The 20,306-nt window shown below is 29.0% G+C and overlaps 2 protein-coding genes and 2 long non-coding RNA genes across 5 annotated transcripts; 3 read left to right on the top strand and 1 right to left on the bottom strand.

The window, feature by feature from the left end:
• Positions 1 to 716: 716 nt before the first annotated feature.
• On the bottom strand, positions 717 to 1,081 carry LOC133320068 (uncharacterized). The gene is made up of 2 exons (XR_009753520.1): positions 1,006 to 1,081; positions 717 to 892 (listed from the first exon to the last, which is right to left on the bottom strand). It is a non-coding gene; the product is annotated as an uncharacterized LOC133320068 (long non-coding RNA).
• Positions 1,082 to 1,174: 93 nt separating this feature from the next.
• LOC116767426 (uncharacterized) lies at positions 1,175 to 4,051 on the top strand. Its single transcript, XR_009753519.1, has 10 exons — positions 1,175 to 1,280; positions 1,772 to 1,825; positions 1,911 to 1,958; positions 2,054 to 2,262; positions 2,461 to 2,527; positions 2,603 to 2,737; positions 3,121 to 3,191; positions 3,305 to 3,347; positions 3,892 to 3,935; positions 4,042 to 4,051. It is a non-coding gene; the product is annotated as an uncharacterized LOC116767426 (long non-coding RNA).
• Positions 4,052 to 8,742: 4,691 nt separating this feature from the next.
• LOC116769503 (nucleoside hydrolase) lies at positions 8,743 to 12,283 on the top strand. The gene is made up of 8 exons (XM_032660626.2): positions 8,743 to 8,893; positions 9,060 to 9,179; positions 9,765 to 9,864; positions 9,938 to 10,109; positions 10,419 to 10,535; positions 10,878 to 11,014; positions 11,523 to 11,712; positions 11,806 to 12,283. The coding sequence occupies exons 1-8, from the start codon at positions 8,805 to 8,807 to the stop codon at positions 11,940 to 11,942; spliced, it is 1,062 nt and encodes a 353-aa protein (XP_032516517.2). The 5' UTR covers positions 8,743 to 8,804; the 3' UTR covers positions 11,943 to 12,283.
• A 2,759-nt stretch (positions 12,284 to 15,042) lies between these two features.
• LOC116768359 (nucleoside hydrolase) lies at positions 15,043 to 20,029 on the top strand. Of its 2 annotated transcripts, none has more exons than XM_032659068.2 (8): positions 15,043 to 15,215; positions 16,914 to 17,006; positions 17,780 to 17,879; positions 18,326 to 18,494; positions 18,589 to 18,705; positions 18,811 to 18,947; positions 19,382 to 19,568; positions 19,745 to 20,029. In XM_032659068.2, the coding sequence occupies exons 1-8, from the start codon at positions 15,187 to 15,189 to the stop codon at positions 19,873 to 19,875; spliced, it is 963 nt and encodes a 320-aa protein (XP_032514959.2). In that variant the 5' UTR covers positions 15,043 to 15,186; the 3' UTR covers positions 19,876 to 20,029. The 2 variants fall into 2 exon arrangements, with proteins under 2 accessions (XP_032514959.2, XP_032514951.2); XM_032659060.2 differs by lacking the exon at positions 15,043 to 15,215 and adding an exon at positions 16,347 to 16,507.
• Positions 20,030 to 20,306: the final 277 nt, after the last annotated feature.

Raw genomic sequence — 20,306 nt, 5'->3', positions numbered from 1 at the left:
ACAAATTCAATTAATTTGGTACCATTAATAGAAACATTAATCGTATTGAATTAATTGATTATTTTTTATTAATCGCTTAAAAAGTTACAAGTAAAGCGTACCAAGATGTATGTTAGCTATTAAGTATCGATAAAATTCCCGTCATGGTCCCGAGTTGCACGTGACATTAAATGATGGGAGGAACATCGATTACAGCTCCCGTTGCCAGGAAAAAATAAAAAGAAATCTTATAACTATTACTTCATGCGACGTTTATCCTCTGTAATGGTTGTCTTAGTTTATTGTGACTACTTTATATGTTATGTCAAAAATTTCCTATATACCCTTAACAAATGTATGTGTATCTATTTAAAAATATATAGCTTTGCAAAATTTATTACCAACTAGCTATTAATTACCATTGAATAAATATTTAAGTGGACGGTAACATGTCGCAATAAAAGGACAATATTATTTTCATTAAAAAATATTTGAAGAATCTATATATAGCGGAAGGTTGTCAAAATGTCAGTTTTAAAACATGGTGTTTACTTCACTGTAACCTATAGGAGTGAACTTCCTGTTTGAGTTTTAAAATTATAAAAAAAAAATAGATAATGTTTATGAAATGTTTTATTTTCTTTCTATTTAGAAACGTTTTAAACTTCACTCACAATATATTAAACAAAATAGTCAACCTCGTTTCATTCTAAAAATGAACTTAAGAAACAAAAACATTCCTGCCAAATTACTTCAATTTCTTGCAAAAATTTATTCAATTTGATTGAAATATCTAAATATCTATTGAACATTATAAATTCAGTAACTGTTGTGGACACGGAAGTGACGTCAAGTGTCATGTCGTTCTCACGTGTCCATTAACCGCGAGTCGCTTCCTGTCGCGTTTATATATCTAATGCAAGGAATATAAAACATTTTCAAAGCAAAAAGTGCTAAAATTATATTTTGAAACACAATCTGCAAATTAATGAGATACTACGTAAAGCCGTTTGCTATTACTATTACCTTCAGAGACACAATTTATTGCCACTATAGTACAATCTGAATTATAACTTCCGTTAACGTGAAGAAAGATGAAAATTTTAAAGTGAAATAAAAATGCATTCCGAGGCAATACGAGTAGCGAAATGCTATTACACGGCCTTTGACTTTTAATCGCTTTGAACTGGAAGGTAATAAGAAAACTTTTAAACATTTTACGTTAGCATGAAAAGTATGCAGACTAGCGTCTAATTGTGAAAATGTCACATGTTATCGAAGCAATCGGTCTTCTAATAACCGTGAGTAATTATTGTATCGCATATTTATAATTTATATGTTGTGTAACCTGATATCATATTAAATAGCTACTATTTATATAACTTTTAGACATTATTTATGTTAGAATGCTGAAATTCATATTTGGAATCTATTCGGAATATATTTTTGTAAATCTCTGAAATAAATAACATATTATAAACGGGAATAGTTGTTCTTGCAACGTGTTTTCTTTTACTTTAACCTACAAGTAGACCTAAACCGATCTTGATATCAATTTCTATGGAGCAACTAATAAACAAACACTATTACTTAGTTACAATAGGACACTAGACTTCCCTTTGTCCTAAACGTACACCAGCAGCAATATATCGCTTTCTAAATTATGGAAACTAAAAAAAAATATTAACATGGTAGATTTAAAACACTGAATATACATATTTTTGTAAGTTAACAAAACGATAATATGAATCTAATGAAAATATTTTGGTAACATAATTGAAAATCTCTCCAGATAATACTTCAGTGTAACGGCGTCAGCTTGAGGCGGCAGCTTGAGCATATTGCTGTAAGACAGTTTAATATTGATATGATAATAAAATACCCTCAGCATCTCGGTCCTTAATTGTTTAACAATATTTAATATTTCACAGAAAACGCGACTAGAAAACCGTGGATTGTTGAATGACGCTATGCCATCGGTAAGCATGATATAAAATACAAAGAAATTATGAGTAACTAAATAAAATATTTATCTCTTACTATGAAATAAGGATGGCAATTTTGTTTTTCCCAGAGGAGATACGAGTTGGATCCTCGAGAGTTATCGCAGATTCTGGGGGTGCCAAATCGACCTAGTCATCTCCCTGAAGCTGAAGCAATTCTTCCAGGACATACGCTTAATAGACCAACACTAGGAATGTTGAAGTCTTCCCTGAAATTTCCTCATAAGGAATTAGAAGACGGGGCTGGGGTTTATGGCAGCTTCGATAATTTAGGGTTAAAGTACGGATCTCTTTTAAAAATATATTTTTATTTTAGATTTAAAAAATGCCTTTGGAAGTATTCAATCTCTAAATACGTACCATAAGTGACAGTTTATTTTAGCGGTTTTTTTTTTTCATTTCACTGAAAATATGTGGTGACTTCATTGATATAAGGTAGATTACTTACTTACATATATGTTCTTTTCTCATTCATCAGATTTAACGCTAAAAATGAAAGAGTCTTATACACAGGATTTCGAAGATTCCCTGCAGACTTCATTGTGGTAGGACTTCCCCTTATTCTATTTTGATTGTTTTGTAAGCCAGCATAACAATTATTAATAAAATTACTTTTGCAGGTAATACCCTCGAATACGGAAATCAATAATAACAAGCCAAGGTAAATTTAAACACCATGCTTATACTTTGATACTATAAATAAAAAACCAAGTACTTGTTCCAGTTTTAAGGTGACATCGACAGTTTTAGATTTAGTAAGTTGATTATACTAATTCGATATAATTTATTCCATATTAATTAGTTCGAGCAAATAACGTGTACGTTTTCTCTCACTCTCAAAATTCAAAGACAACTGTACCAATATATTTTTGTTTTACAAACTAAAATCGAATTTGCTTGTTTTGTATTTTGTAAACCTATTAACGTAATTTAGTATAAATATGCTGTTCCAATATGCCGGTATATATTATTAAGCTGAAAATACAGAGTATGTTTTGTAAACCAACAATATAATCGCTAGCATGAAATACCTACAATCTCTCACAATCTCTGAAACCTGAGTCGAGTTTTAAACTATCACTTAATACGGGTTAATATCAGAAGATTATATTATAATGAAATAATATAAAACACGCAGGAAAGAAAAGTTAAAGCGAGAAATCGTCTGTTGAATGTTATAAAAGAACTCAACAATCCTGCAGGAAAGAGGTAAGTTGCTTAGAATTATTTTAAGTTTTTATAGGTTAAAGCCTGGAAGGTATATATACTACACATAGGTATTAAATCTTATAGGAAATAATTAAATCTACCTTCTGTTTCAGCTCCAAAAAAATGTATGTTGGTGATTTCAATAAAATTTCTAAAGTAAGTACTAAGAAGTAGGAAAGAAACATTAAACCTCTTTACTATGAGCCAGGGGACCCCATTGAAGTTATTTTAGTAAAACAAAGTTATGATAAATCATTACTTTAAGTAATTATTAATAATAATAAAAAAGTATAAGCAGACTTTGAACTTGTCATTCCCGAAGTACGGAGTGTTTGCTTTTCGGCTTTCGTATGTTCACTGTTTTGTGTATTAATTACTTCAGTTGTTCGTTTTTTATTTCAAATTATAAACATAAATTCCAATGTAAATTTCTATTACAAAGAGGCTTAATAATTTAAAATAATTTGTTGCTGTTAGTTAAAGTATGTTGCAAAATTTATATGAGTATTTAAATATATCGATTAAAATTATGTAATATTGTTATTTCTAGTTGTATCACGATTTTAAAGTGTACGCTAGCATTTGTTAACCATGATAACCCAGAACCAAAACTTAACTCTAATTAAAATCCCATTAAGATTTATGTTTGTTTAATTTGGCAATAAAAAAATATTTTATTTTTGCATAACAATAATTTCAGAATGATCACAAGATTGATAAAAAAGAAGGCAAATCACAATACCTGTGAGTAGTCTATTCTAATTTGTTAAAACACTGAAACTCATTAATATAATCAATTCTATATTTAGACATAAAAGTATATAATATTATCATATTGTATTCTTTCCAGGAACGATGACGTTAGTAATTTTGTTGTTTTTTTTACTAGTTAGATTCTCTCTATTTCATTTTTCTTTATGTTCTTTGTGTATATTTTACGGTGTACTGTCATACAATAATAATAAAGTTGGGTAAGTGCAATTTTTTCGCACATTAGGAATTTAATGTAGCAGAATTTAGTTGCTTTCCCGCAATTTCGATCGCAGAAAAGTGTTTGTTGTGTTCATGTCTATACCAGTGTGGTGACTATGGTAATACATAATAGAGTATGCATACAAAATTTGATGAAAATAGTTTGGATCAAGACTGTATTAACAATGTATAAGATAGAAATTGGTAGCCGTAAATATAAAGAAAAAGGAACGTGAAATAAAACGGAGAATACAAATATTTTGTTACAATCCTTGAAAGACGGAGATGTAAAATATATTTTCTGCAAAGAAAAAGATTCAAAAGACAACAGAGCCAAGTAGATGAAAGAAATGTTGTAACGCTTGTGCACGTACTCGTACAGGCAGCGATGACTCTGATAGGATTTTTATTTTGCACGATAAATTAAAAATTGTTACCTATTCACACATTAATATAACTTTATTAGTTACATTATAAATATATCTCTTCTATGAATACTACTTTAATTCCCAAGATAAAAAAAACATTTTTTTTTTAAGCTGAATAAATAGTTCTTTATAGATATTTATAAATTAGGAATTATAAGTGTTATAACGAGAAGTTAAAGTAAGACTATATTTTTTCAATAAATAGATTATTGCTTAAACTATAAATATACCAAGGAGATATTTCTCGTCGTAATTTGCTTAAAGTCAAAAGGCACGACTTTAATTGCAAACTAATGTGAGGACGAATGTCTTAGAATGACCCTCCAAAGTTTATACAACCGTGGAATTTTTGTCCCCTTCCCATAAATTCCAATCCCCGCTTCCTTTCGCAGTTTTATGCGAGAAAAGTAAAATGCGACAAATAATACCCAAGGGAGATGTTTTCTTTTGTATGCGTTCACAGATAAATAAAAAAAAGAATATATTACATTTCGTATTTATCTGATTATCTGATTTTCTATTTCTATTCTCTTCTATTAGCTGTACCAAAAAAATAGTTATGATGTAAACTTAAGAACATAAAACAGAATAATACTTAAATGTTTATATCAATTTAGAAAATTCCTCGTTAAAACTGTTCAGTTCTTAATTTCAGTTTAGAAATGGTATGCAGTTACTCAATCAGTACGAAGAAAAGTCGGCATTACGTAACTCAGTGCCAGAAAACGTTCAACGGCACCCGGAAAATGCCTCGTCGTCAGTTGAACAGGATTTGGATTTATCCGACAAAGAAACAGCAAAAGCCAAGAAGATTAATTGGTTATACAATTCAAAGGTTGACAGTTAAACTATAGTTTCGTTACTTAAAAAAATTCTAGTTTAAAAATAAATGTAAAGCTTTTGGCTCTAATTATTATCATCGCAGACGTTCATCTAAGGAACCCAAAAGACATATTCATATGAAAAATTCAATAAAAAATATGCTTAATTATAGCTAAAGCACAATTAAGCCTTATTACCTCTACAAAATATATCTTAATAAATAATTTATAATTAGCTTCAATCAAAATGAATTACGAATACATATGAAACAATAAAAAAGTGAAATATATTTCTCAATATCTATGTTTATTTTGCAGGACAGCTACAATCACATAAAAATTGACCAAGATGCACCAGAGTTTAATGAATTAGTGCCACCAATAGAGGAAAAAGATATCCGACAATGGTGGTTCTATAGTGCGGTATCTAGACTTCCAATATTCTAATTCCATACTACAGTTCCTATATGTATTCCTAATTTGTCTAGAACAAACAGCATTTATGTTTAAAGGTTGTTGTATGATTAATGTAACTATTATGCAACTAAAACGTAATACAAACGTACATAAATATCTATCACAATCAATGAAAATTCTTATATGTAAATAGTTTTTATATAATATGAAAGTGGTAAAAAAAATGCCCAGAAAATACATTTTTTCATATTTTAAACCATATGCTAATCATTATATTCTGGTAAAGTGAAAAAATCTGATACTGATGAACTAAAAGATTTTTAAAAATTTTAGAGAATGAACATAACCGTAATAAAAAAGGTTACTCGTGTAAATTCAATGCAATGTTCAGAAATTCGTATAATGTATTCTGTTTCAGGACGACTACAAGCAATTTACATGAAAAATAAAACAAAGACATTTTGCCAATAAATTTATTATTTTGATTTTAGTGCCGTTTTTATTTTAGGTTAATAGCATTAATAACACATTTAAAATTAATATATTTAATTAAATAAATTTAATTAAAACATACTAAATTTCAAATAATCTTTTATATTTCTTCCTACGAAATTGGCTTTGTTGAATTTTTAAGGCTTTTAAAAAAGAGTCATCTATGTTAAGGCACCGACATAGTTTGATGAACTTAAAAGAGTGTAACAAGTTGTATACATTTCTTGTAAGATGGCACTTTTATTGCGAAACTACTTAAAGAGATATTGTTACCTGCATTTAAAACTAGATGGCGCTATTCACAAATACGATATTTCTATTTTATATTAGATTTGTCCGTGACTTTATGCACATAAATACACATATTTTTTCTTATAATATATGTTCCACGTACAGACAGATCCGTGACAATTTATTATATGTACAGAGTAACAGAAAAACATAGGCATATTATTTTCATAAATTTTCTAATAAATTTAAATGATACTACTAAACTATTTCAGCGTAAATGGAGGTAAACTAGATAACTTAGAAAAAATCTTGGCTTACAAAAGATATAGAAGGTTGTCTTTTTCCACCTCACTTGTTCCTACTTCACGATAATCACTAAGAAATGTTTCCAAATCGCGATATCACATTCAAACACGCTCATCGTTGAAAAGGTTGAACTACTTCCTTACTCTCGCTCGCCTTCTAGACAAGAAATGGCCTAAATATATATTGATACGTTCATGTTATCTTATCGTGATCGCCCTTGCTCTGAAGTAACCGAAAAGTTAGGTAAAATTTTATATATGAATACCATATTTTCATTCAAGTTCTAAAAACCTGGCCAAAGGTAATAGATCCGGTACACGTCTCTTAACACAATAATAACACCTTCACCGACGAGAACGAGGTCTCAAATCAAACCCGTCGCTCGAGATTTCTTCTGTCAGAGAACGGAATGTTTTTCCCATTCTCGGTTTCCCCCTTCCCTTCAACGACGTCCTAAGCCAAAGTGTGGCCCTTAGAGGCAACGTTAACACATATTCAATGTATGACCTAAGCAGACCAACCTCCATTAGTTAAAAATTTTTTTTCCTTATTATCACCTTCTGACCCGTCTGACACAAATTTTGCTGGCCGTCTGATAATTTTGCACCCTTTTAAAAATTATTATTATATTAAGAAGTTATTATTCAACAAAGAAGCACACCAAACTGGTAAGAATATAAAAAGCGAAACTACGCAAACTTACAAACCCCGATTGATTTCCTACAACTCGTTCTGTTATAAGACAAAGTTGTATTTATTTGAATTTCCGTATTTAAATACATAATGAGACGCGAAGTGGCTATTTTCGTCTTTCAAATTGAATATTCATAAAAGATCAATTTATCCTGTACCTACAGGGAACATTATTTATATGTCAAATTATTACTTGAAGGATATTTGCATCTGGAAATAACTTCAAAGAGTTATTAATCTTATAGAGTTGTACTCAAGCCTTGTTTTGATCATGATATATATATTTATTAATTTTACCTAGGCCTTATTTATTTCATAGTTAAATTACTTTATGTATAAAATGTTGCACCTTATGTATCTTGTCTTTCATTTTGACTCCTAAAGGGAAGGCTATAACCCCAGGCAATGACTAACATAACGTTTCTGCTTTAGAATTTTTAAATGTCAACTTATTATATATCCTTTATACCCGTTGGCCTTCGTGTCAACTTGACTTTCATTTTGTTTTTACTCGGTTTGAAACCATCACATTTTATTTCTTAATTTGAAAATTCGAGTAAAAAATGTATACTAATATTGGAAAGTTAAATTACAATTTCCAAATTTTTAAGTATTGTTCAAGGGATTTTCGATATTCAGGATGGAAACTAAGATGCGGTTATTAAAGTTATCCTAAACTGTTTATATCTCTTTATTTTAAGATTATCTCAATAAAACAAGAAAAGGTCTGGTTATTACTTGGCCATGATTATTTTTATGAATGTTTTTAAATGCCATATTAATAAAAGGAGAAACATGTAATTGAAATGATATTATACAAAAACTTCGACGGGAAATACGGTGTGAGACAACATTCCTTTACATCAACTCAAAACCTTATCATCTCATTAAATATCAATAAATATTACTGTTAGGTCATTTCTATATAAATGCCTAAGCAAAATAGTCTCTCAATTTTGGATAATTACTTATGCCACCGATTCTAAATTGTTTTCGCTAATGATATGAAGTTATGTATTTATATTTTACTTTATGCAGATGATATAAAGATCTAATTAGTTTATTGTCACAACAGATAGGGACAAAGCAACATTTAAAAGGTAATAAAACGATAAGGCAACTATTACACTATATTCTTGCTCAGAGTGTTTGTAGATTTACAAGCTATTTATGTGTAGAATGTGATACCTAACATAATCGTTATTTAAATCAAGATTCAAAAATATTTTTTACAACTAGTATAAAAGCAGGAAATGTTTAATAAATGGCATTACTCCGTGGCGTCCGTCCTTTTAGTCATGATCTTTGTAACTTTGATAGTATTATTTGCCGTGTCAAGCAGGTAAGACCAGGTATAAAATATTAACAAACATAAATCAAAAATATTTCAAATAAATATTATTTATGAAATAGTTGAATTAATCTTGAATAAGAGCGCAGAAAATATTGAATTTGTGTAATAAATTAAGTGGAGTTAAATAAATAATGTTAGTTGAATAATATTGAAGTGCTGGGCCAGCTCCTGACGGCCAAAAAGTGAAAAAAAAGTTAATTATCGACCATGACGGCGGAGCAGATGATGCCATGGCAATATTTATCGCTGTGCTATATGAGAAATACTTTGATGGGTAAGTTGATATTAACAGTGTCACAATAGAATATAATAAAAATTAAATCTTCAATATTTCCTGTTAATGTATATATGTTTAAAGTTTAATTTTAACAGTCATTATACTATATTAACAACCAGTTTTTAAATTGTATTTCAAAATGACCTAACTCGATTTCTGAATATATATTTTTTTATGTTCATTACGAATTTAATTGGAGATACATAATTATAGTAAGTGATTTATTAAGACAGAAATGTTTATCACAAATCTATATTTTTTTTATAGTAACTAATATAATAAAAAGTTCAAGTAAAACGGAGTAAAAATGTACGAAAAATATATATTCGCATAAAAGTAATTTTTAGAGGCTGTACTTTAGTAGATATGACCGTCAAATACGATAATATGACATTATTCATTCGGATTAGTACAACGGTAAAATATAATTATATCTTTGAACAAAAAGTAAATAAAAATAATACTAACGAAATCTTATTTAATATTCTTAAATAAAATATAACACATCTATTAATCAAGATAGTAATCAATTAAATTAATTTTATTTTAATCTTATATACCTAATACTAGTATTATTTCCAGGCCAGAGGTAGTCGCACTCACAACAACCTTTGGCAATGTTGGGGAAGATCAAGTTTTCAACAACAGCCAAAGAATCCTCAGTGTTGCTGATAGAAGAGATGTAATAAACAGTTCTTATTTTCGAAATAGTTGGGTTAAATATAACTACGAATACCAATTCTCTATCTTTTTAGGTTCCAATTTATAGAGGAAGTAAAGTTTCATTGATACAGACTATTCCCACCGATGCTTTTTTTGGTTATGATGGACTTGGAGACAATGAAATAATTGAACATTTTTCGCCAATTGAAGCCCAGAAGGACTGTGCTGCCATCGCCCTTATTGAACTGTCAAAGAAATATAAAGGTTGAATCTGTTTTGATTTTAGTATTCTGTTTCTTATTTGGAAACTGAAAATGAAATCTAAAATTCCACTCATATTAACTATAGATAAGGAATGTTACTTTTATGATACATACGCGGGTAGTCATAAAAACGTTGAGTGATTTCATAATTTATGTTATTGTAAATTATTGTATTACATTGAAGTGTTAAGCTATTAAACATTTAGACATGATTTTTAAAGTAATACACGTCATACAAGTTTAATTAATGTGCTCCGTTTTAATGATATTATTTCATATATATTGTCATTATTTTGTTTATTTATTTCAGGTGATCTAATAATAGTTTCTATAGGTCCCCTCACAAATATAGCACTAGCTATGAGACTGGATCCTTTATTCCTATCTAGACTTTCACATATTTACATTGGGGCCGGAAACGTCTATGGTATATATTTGTCTTATTATATCCATACATTTACCATTTATATCGTTCCATTTCGACAAGTCTCTAATTTAAAAATTTAGTAAACAAATTACATTATACGTAGTTCCCAATGTTTCAGAAAACTGGAATCCTTAAATTATAAATATTTAAATATTACATAAATCTAAATAGATGTGTTTGCGTGTATGCGCCTGTAATATAATCACAAAAAAGCTACTGAACTGCTTTGAGTGAAATTTTATCCTTTCGTAACTATTTGACTTGGAATTGAGAGTGAAAATTGGGAGTGATTAATTACCTATTATTATTTTCTCATCCCATTTTAAATAAAACCAATTTTAGGTGACAATTATAAGAATGCCGAGTTCAACGCAGCAATGGATGTCGAAGCTTATTATATTGTAACACAGAGTGGAATTCAAGAAAAGATGACTGTTGTACCGTTTTCACAAATTATAGATTATTTACCATTAACTCAGGTAAATATAAATAGTAAGTAGCATAAGGTTTCGCGAGTATAGTTTTAACTGTGTATTTCAGGCAATAAATTTGATGTCTATTAACTTTTTATAGAAGTTTGTTATAAAATTATAGGAAGATCGATAAGTTTAAACGGCTTCTACATATGCTAAGGACAAGTTTGCATTGTCACTCTACTACTTATTAGGAATTTCGTTTTTCATTCAATAACTTCGTTTTTACTAAATGGAGGGAAAATTTTTGAACAAACTATTGACTCTGCGTATATAGTGTGGCTATGCAAACTAAGGATTTCATTTATCAATACCGGAAGTTTGATAATTTTTCACGTACAGGGTATTGAACAAATTATTTTTATATATTATTAAATAAGTTACATTTGTATGATGCCTAAAATCATAGTAATGAAAATAAGAAAAAAAAAGATTAAATTCAACAAAAATTTGAGAATATTCATGTTAAACAGCTTCATAAGTGACATAGACTTCTAGAATATCATTATTTCAGGATTGGAGAGTAAAAGAACTGGGATCAATCACGACGAGAATAATGAAACATCAAAATGACTTCGAACGGACGTCTATAAATAGTAGTACGACATGGTGTCTTTTAGATCCAGCTGTTATGGCAATAGCATTAGAGGAAACCTCAATAGTAGAAGAGATACGTTATTCTAATCACAGTGTGATGATTTGCAGTAAGTACTTGACTTCGGCAGTTAATAAGATTGTATGTTTAAATAATTATATGTATCTGGTATAAATGTTGCTAATGAATGTATCACTTTCAGATGCAGACAGAGGCCGAAACACTAACATATACTCAACAAAAGAAGATGCAAATGTAGCTTTAGTGTACAAAGTGAGGAAGGAGGCCTATGAAGATTTCCTTTATTCCGTGTTTGCTTCTGAACTAAGATCTACCTAGTGACATATAAAAAAGTTGTCACGATCAAACAAAATACAAAGACTTGCATGTTAATTTATAAAAATGTAAATATAATTATTAAATATATAATTTAAAACATTTCAAAATTCATAAACTTTTCATTTGACCGCATAATCTACTATATTAGAACTTATTTTACTTAAAAAGGTAATTATTGACAAATGGATCTAACGAATGCTAACTTTATTAAACGCTGTTTTAGTCCAAGTAATGGCAGAGAAATGAAATACAAAGGAAAGTGGTAAAAGATTTACAAATGCCAATATTTTTTGCTACGCCTAACATTAGTTGGGTTAATAAATTTCTATATTATCCATAAATGTTAGCTCTTTTGATACAAAAAATTCTGCTGTCTGAAACCTACATATATCATCACGATACATCAGCATAGCTCGCAGTTTGTTTACCACCTAGTCACATATGTACACACGTAGGAGGGAAAATAGCTAATATAGATTTTCGTCCGAAGACACAATAATGTAGGATATAGAAAATGCACAATTGCTGCTTAGGAATTATATTTTTTCTCACTGTAATAAAGTTAATGTGAAATTTCCTCCACAGAAGCCGTAAAAAATCTTAGATCTCATTAAGAAACCGTAATGTTTATGTATTTACTGCGAACCTTAAATGTCAAAATAATGAAGTAAATAAATTGACTCTATCTTGCATCGAGTAGAGCGAATATCAATCAATCATTAATATCAAACCAAATTTTAATAAATAAAAATAGAGTACAGTTTCTTTGTTTCTACACAATAAGTGTACAAACGCAAAACGCTATTTTTTTACAGTTTTGTGGCAAACTTACGGTTGTCGATAGCTTTGATGATATTGTTTGATAAGTATAAAAAAAACGAAGGTAATATTTTTAAAGAATTATACAATGTTTAGATACTTAAAAAACTCTTGCCATATTAGTTCCAAGATTTTGATTTATCAAGTAAGTTTACACCTTGTATACACTTACTATTAATACGTTAAAGAAAATCTAAATAGTGATATTATTAAAAAATATTTGAATTAATAAGAGATTTTTAATTATTTACATTGATACAAAATTCAATAATAAATAAAACAAATGAATGAAATTTCAAAGGTCAGTGAACAGTTTGTGTGACATAAATAAATTAAAACTTGATATAAAATTAATATTTTTCGGATTTACTACGCGTATTTTATTATTTCTAAAAACTACATAATCCCGACGTTTCGGGTATTTTTTTGAGAAAGGGCAGACGAGATGTGAATGTGAAACTTAATATTATTTTGTTTTAAAAATATATCGTTACATAAAACAGTTTTATTTTACCAAATCACAGACCCGGTATTTCCAACACACTCTGAGCAACAGGAATGGACGAATGGATTCCATGAATATGTAAGATGTGGAAACATGTATCTACATAGAATTTCTGATAATTCGTCTGCAAGAACCTTTATGATACTAAATAAGACTGGACTATGGTGACCAGCGGATAAAATAAAACTTATATTATTATTCTTTTTCAAAGATTTGCTGTTACAAAAATTTTTGGGCAATTTAATATCCATTGATTTTTTTTAGAAGGAAACATTAACATATGATTTCTTTTAGAAAATGCTAACCAACATATTTTTTCGTCTCTATTGTCTATATACATGATAAAACGACATCGTCGTCTAATTGTTTATTTCATTGGCGTCCAACTGTTTTTGGACATTTTAGTTTCATATTCCTTAAACTTATATCATATAACACGAAAGTTATTTCCGATATCATTTTATAAATAATGAAAACATGTTTCTATAGGTCCATAAAAAATTAAAAAAATATTAGTGATCTCTTATAGAATGAAATTAATTATTCAAAAAGTATATTTTAAATTTACCAAAAATATTAGTAGGTGTTTAAGTAAGCAAAACATTGTAGATTTCACTGAGGTCAATATACATACTGTCAGGATGTGGGAAATATCAAATTCGGTTTGACATTAATGAAGCAATAGATATTTCAATATATATTGTTTCACTACAAAGTGTAGTTTTATATACAAAGTGTTTGTATAAAACATTGCTGAATCTCATTAAAGAATGTAAGACTTCCTTTTAAATTATATACAGGAATTATATATTAAAAAAAATCTATTTGTGTCTGATCTATAGTTAACCTTTGTTTGACTGTGTACGCTTAAACCTGTTCTACATTTAACCTCGCATGTTTTCAAACTGGCGTGTCTTCGCTATTAATCTGAAGAGGTTACCTTACTAAAACAGGTCAGTTGTTATGTTGATATGTAATTAAGTAAAACTAAGGTTTTAGGATACTACTACGCGTTGTTATTTTTTTACAACTCCATAAACCCGACGTTGACGGCAGACGAGATGAAAGTGTGCAATTTGTAATTATTATAATTTTTTTAAGTTTTTATATTTGTCTCAGTACATTTATAGCTAGATTCAAAAATAACAGTGAGTTATTTAACGTTCTTTCACTAAAATTGATTATTATAAATATAAAATAATATGATATCGACTGTAATTAGTGGATAAAAAGTATCGAAAATACAATTTATATATATTCGATTTTCGGAATCGTGGAGTATTTTGCCAATGCCAACCGTTTTTATTTGTTGAACGAATTATAATCTTGAATATAGTGTGGAGAAACAATGGAGGAGATTGTCGAATGGAATGAAGGGGTTTTCTTAAAGAAGAACCCATAGATAATAATATAAACATCTTAATTAGTTTATAGTAAATTGTCAAAGGAAACTATTATACCATTTATAATAATGTAATTCCATATACTGACCATGACATAGCATTACCGAATAAGACAAGACACAAGACAGGCAAATACTCGACCGGGTTACCATCACAAAAAATAATTTGTTTTTAGACATGACTGCATCCGCATTGTCGAAATGAATAATTGTATGTAAAGGAAAATAATATTAAATATTACATATTTATCAATAAAATTGACGATTGCATGAATTATTTTTGTTAACATTCAAATCTTAAAAATTTACTTGTCATGACGACACGAACTGTTTGAGAATATTTCGCTCGGTCATTCACCTCACGTAGTCGACGTTTATCAGCTGTTCACATTATCTAAATACAATACATTTACACAATTCAGAAATGTCGTGTGGTGTGGATTTGAGTTTTATTTGTTGTTGTCGTATAATGAACATCTGAAAGTGATATTTTCATTCTCAGACTTGAAAGAATTAAAATGAATCAACAAGATGAACAAATAAGAAGGTTGGTAATTTTATTTATTTAAAAAATATATATTGTATGTACATATATCCTATGATTGTTAATTATTTTAAATAATTATATGTTATCAGTGTTTTCCTAGTACAAATTCTTATTTTCTTAAATGTTTTTTATTATGTCTCAGACGTAACTAACTTTAAATAGCTTAGCCCCGAGTTTTGTGTTTTGGGAAATCTTATAAAATACTGATATTGTTTTATCTTTATTAATTATTTATTTAACGTAGACATAATACGAATTAATATCATTTACTTATTACCTACGGTTTCTAAGTTTTTCGTTGATAATTTTCGAATGAAATAAAAAGAAATATTAAAATTTCCAATAAAATTCTCGTTTAAGGTTTTAGTACAATAATTATGTTGTTTTAGTAAATATGTTATTAAAGGCTAAAAAACTCTTAGAATTTTTCATAATTTTCGTTGCTACATTTCTAATATGTACTAATGATAAAGTTTCATCAGTTTTACTCTACTCATGTTTTCAACATTAAAGTGACAAACTAGACTAAAGACTTACCAGTTGAAGCTGCAAACATTTTTTATGTAATTTAATCTTGCGTGAACTGGCTTATTAGATGCGGTAGATTTGTGTTCTTCGGTCTTAAAATCGAATATAATGTGCTCTTTTGTTTTGCATTTACATAACCTTACATGCTGAACATAGCGTTGTTTTTTTTTAATTCTATATTATAATTCACTATCCTCAGCACAAGGACGAATAACCACTTTTAAGAACATAGCAAAAATTGCTTATTAAAATTTTTATTACGACAACCTGTTTTTATTATAAAAATAAAGTCACAGAACGTTGGTTCCGCAATAATTTCGTATTTGTGTGTATAGCTCCGTTTGTTTCAACGTTTACTTATATTAACCTCTTGTTATATATTTAGCCCGTTTATTTTATTAAAAAAAGTTACTGAAACTTTATTATGTAAATAAGTATGTTTTTACAGTATTTTACGGTATAAACCATTCCAGAAGAAAAACAAGCAAGTTATTACTATTGATTTTTGGGTCATATTTACGTATTATGATCAAAAATCATGGGTATTTAGAATCATTTGAAAATGCAATCGGTTACTTGGCACACGGTTATCGGGCATGTTTACAATCACTATTTATCTTATTTTATAGTTTTTGATTAGTATAAATCGGACGTTGAACGATCCCGCGCGCATTTTGTTTGTGTATCTGTAAGATGAAGACTTCATGTGTCGGTGTTGTCGTTTTAATTAGTGTATATTTAACGTGTACAAATGCATTTGTTAGGTAAGTGAACAGTAATTTATAAAAAAAAGTTTGGAGTAAAAACCGTAAGATGTTCAGCATTATGAGTAAGAAAATATACGAGAAGGTATTATGTAACAGTAGATAAAGCAGATGAATGAATATTTAGTTTATCGTTTTAGTTGTTTTACGACACGTTTTATTATTGTATGCATAATGTTATGTAATATTCGTTATAAGTAGTCTGTAGCCGGATCATTTTATTTTTATACTCAGTATTTGATTAAAAATAATAAATCAAGATAAAGCTGAGGTTTGAAAACAGTCAGAAATTAAAATACAAAGGAAATAAATCAATAAAATATAATAATTCATTAAAACAATGAGAAGTTTTTATATACATATAATACTGATGCAAAGTACACTTCAGAACCTTCTATTTTTGCAGTTCTTCCCCGAAGCTAGTCATTGATAATGACGCCGGTGCTGATGATGCAATGGCAATATTTATGGCTCTGCTGTTTGAAAGACATCTTAATGGGTAAACCTTTTTTTATATATTTTTTTCTTAGACTCAAATCTTTTTCTGATTAGGTGAAAATTTTGTGGTGTGACTTCCAGTAGGTATTTATTGTACCTTATATTGCTGTTTAAAAGATTATTTACTTATATTTCTAAAATTTTTCTTTGACTTAAAATTTCATTGTGATATTAAACATCAAGCATTTCCAAAAAAAAAGATATCTCATTTTTTAACAGTACGTGCTATGACTGCCTTGCGTAATTTCGAGACCGCATGGATATAAGTATTGAATTTATGTCTCTAGTTAAGGAGTATATGCTTTAACAAGAATCTGTATGCCAAAAAAAGTCCTGCTTTTAAAAGAGTGATATCAGAATTAAAAATGTTATGGTTCGTTTGACAACGCAGGCCAATAACTAATTCAACAGAATCTCAATCTAATATTAGGCTTATCAAATAATAGTGAAATAAAGATACGTAATGATGTTATCATTGGTTTATACCAATACCAATACTGTCTTATGACAGTTTTAGAAAAACTATAGAAATCTAATACTTGTTCCTAATAAGACGTTGTTGGTCTTTTCAATCACTACATTAAAAAACATGATTGATCAGAGCCAGGCGTTGCCACATTAGCCGCGAAAGTAGACGTTAACCCTATTTTTTGCGACACAGCTTCGATTTGAATTCACATATATAAAAAATGTTCAAATAAAAACCTGTCTCTAGATTGGTTAAAATCGTAAGTTGTATTGAAAACACTGAGTCAAAAATTTTTACATTCACAGCCCAAAACTGGTGGCATTAACAACGGGAAATGGGAACACAAACGAGGACAATGTCTGTAGAAATAATCAACGTATTCTTAAAGTAGCTAAAAGACAAGATGTAAGCTCTCATATTATTTCATATTTATATAACTTGTAAATTGTAATAAGTAATTTTCAACTCGTTAAGTTCTTTTCATGTAGAAATACCTATATATTGGATGAATTCCTGAGTTTCTGAGAGTTTAGTTCTCCCACAATTAATTGTAAATAGAACTATATTTTCCAATTCACTTTCATACTTTATTATTCTACGTTTTACCTGTCGTTTTGATGCCTTTTCGGCAATAGAGACTTTAGCATTAGCGATGGAACACTTTCATGTAATATTTACTTCACGAAAGTGCAATTCTGACATATGTTAATCCGAATAATGTGCTCTTATTTGTGTTCTAGCAAAAATCCTAGATATCATTATGTAAAACTATACATAAAATTAAATATTGTATTTGACTCAATATACCAATAGTCATATATTTATTATTATATAAGGTGTTTTAATTTTAGGTCCCAATTTATAGAGGTTCTAAAGCCTCCCTCGTAACTACTCCACCAATTACTGACTATTTCGGAGTCGATGGTCTGGGAGATGTAGGTGATAATGACACTGATCTTACTCCTGCACAAGGACAAAATGCCATCTTAGCTTTAATCGAGTTATCGAAGTTACATGAAGGTAGTTTTTAAGAAAATCTTTACCACACATCAATAACTTATACTCGTAATTTAGTGAAAGTGAGACTATTTTAATTAATGATTACTTTTTCCAGGACAATTAATTGTCATCACAATTGGAACATTAACTAATGTAGCAATGGCCATCCAGTTGGACCCAAGCTTTATATCAAGATTGCAACACTTGTATATTGGGGCAGGTCATATACAAAGTACGTAAAATTGTGGATGAATTATGCATATTCTCTATCGAGGTTAACCTTAGGTTATACATATTAGTTACACATGAGGTCAAAAATAATTTAAATAAATTTAAGGTGAACAGGAATCAGAACCGGAGTTCAATGCTCACATGGACGTAGAAGCCTACCATATAGTAGCGCAGCATGCAACACCAGACAAAGTTACATTTTTACCCTTTTCACAAGTCAAACAACATTTAAATTTTACAAGAGTAAGTATTCACCTACATCCTAAATATGTTATAACAGATATTGACATATATCTTTTTTTAATTAAATTTTCTACACTGTATAAGCTATCTGTCGAAAAAAGCACTAAATATATTTTATAGTCGTGGTGGTCGTGTGGTTAAAGTCCCAACTCTTATGCATGTGGGTGCGAGTTCGAATCCTGGCAAGAACCTATTTGATTTTTCCGAGTTATATGTACTTTATAATATTATTTAGACACCAATGGCGGACGGTGAACTAAAATATCACGAGGAAACCTGGACTTATAATTTATAAAATTGAAATCGCCAATCCACCTTGCGCAAACGTGGTGTTTAATGCTCTTACTTTCTCCATATAAGAAGAGGCTTTTGATCAGCAGTGACCACCAATAGGCTGATGATAATGATATTTAAGACATTTATATGATTTATAGGAATGGAGAGAAAACGTACTCGGAAGTCTTCAGAATGAGATTATAAAAAGTCTTAATCTCTATGAAAGGATATCATTACAAAAATCTGAGTTTTGGCAAGCATTAGACCCTGCAGTAGTTGCAATTGCAGCCCAGCCTCAATTGGTTGAAGAGTATAAATATGCAAAAAATTCTATTTCGCTATGTGGTGAGAATTCAAAACATTTTGTGTTTAACTTTAGTTATTGTACAGAAAACCATGTATCTATTTTCATACTTTATTCGCATCAAAGTTATGAAATAAAGTAATAATCAGTTTGTTTATTAAAAATTTTGTTTAGGACTACAATGATATATAAATAATTAGTCTTTTATATTATTTAGGAAACAAAAGAGGGATAACCAGCAACGACTTTGTAAAAAAAGAAGACGCAAATATTAGACTGGTGTATTCAATTAAAACAGAAGATTATAAACAACTCTTGTTGGATTTGTTTTCCAAAGAAAACAACTAAACAGATGTCTTGAAATATTTGATATCTATGAGAAATAAATGTCATGACTACAGAGTGACCAAAGATCAGCCGTTAGTGCTATTGTTTGTGTGAAATGAACAGTTTTGTATGTTGGAATAAAATAATGAAATAAAATTTTATTTTATGAATAAAATATTTGTGTATTTGCTCAAACTTATATACACTCTAAACTTTTTCCTTGAGGATTTTAAAATGAAAATCGAAAAAAAATGTAAACTAAACTGTTATGAATGAATATTTTTGTAAATAGGGGTCTGAATTATTGAAAAGGTCAACTTTATTGAGGCAGATATTTTGGAAGTGTTTAATAACATATTAATCATACATAATTACAATAAAAGTCTCGTTACAATGGAGACAATATGAATACTAAGACTTTGTATTTGATGAAATTAGAGCACAAGAATATT

The sequence above is a fragment of the Danaus plexippus genome (assembly GCF_018135715.1).
Source record: "Danaus plexippus chromosome 3 unlocalized genomic scaffold, MEX_DaPlex mxdp_25, whole genome shotgun sequence".
Classification (NCBI taxonomy): Eukaryota; Metazoa; Arthropoda; class Insecta; order Lepidoptera; family Nymphalidae; genus Danaus; species Danaus plexippus.
This window is presented reverse-complemented; position numbering and strand designations above follow the sequence as displayed.

Bases quoted from the DNA above. Each gene is read 5' to 3' on its own strand.
- LOC116768359 (XM_032659060.2), top strand. From the start codon at position 16,437: ATGAAGACTTCATGTGTCGGTGTTGTCGTTTTAATTAGTGTATATTTA. The intron at 17,880-18,325 runs GTAAGCTCTCAT...TTTTAATTTTAG, and splicing joins AAGTAGCTAAAAGACAAGAT to GTCCCAATTTATAGAGGTTC. The intron at 19,569-19,744 runs GTGAGAATTCAA...TATATTATTTAG, and splicing joins AAATTCTATTTCGCTATGTG to GAAACAAAAGAGGGATAACC.
- LOC116769503 (XM_032660626.2), top strand. From the start codon at position 8,805: ATGTTTAATAAATGGCATTACTCCGTGGCGTCCGTCCTTTTAGTCATG. The intron at 9,180-9,764 runs GTAAGTTGATAT...TATTATTTCCAG, and splicing joins TATGAGAAATACTTTGATGG to GCCAGAGGTAGTCGCACTCA. The intron at 9,865-9,937 runs GTAATAAACAGT...CTATCTTTTTAG, and splicing joins GTGTTGCTGATAGAAGAGAT to GTTCCAATTTATAGAGGAAG.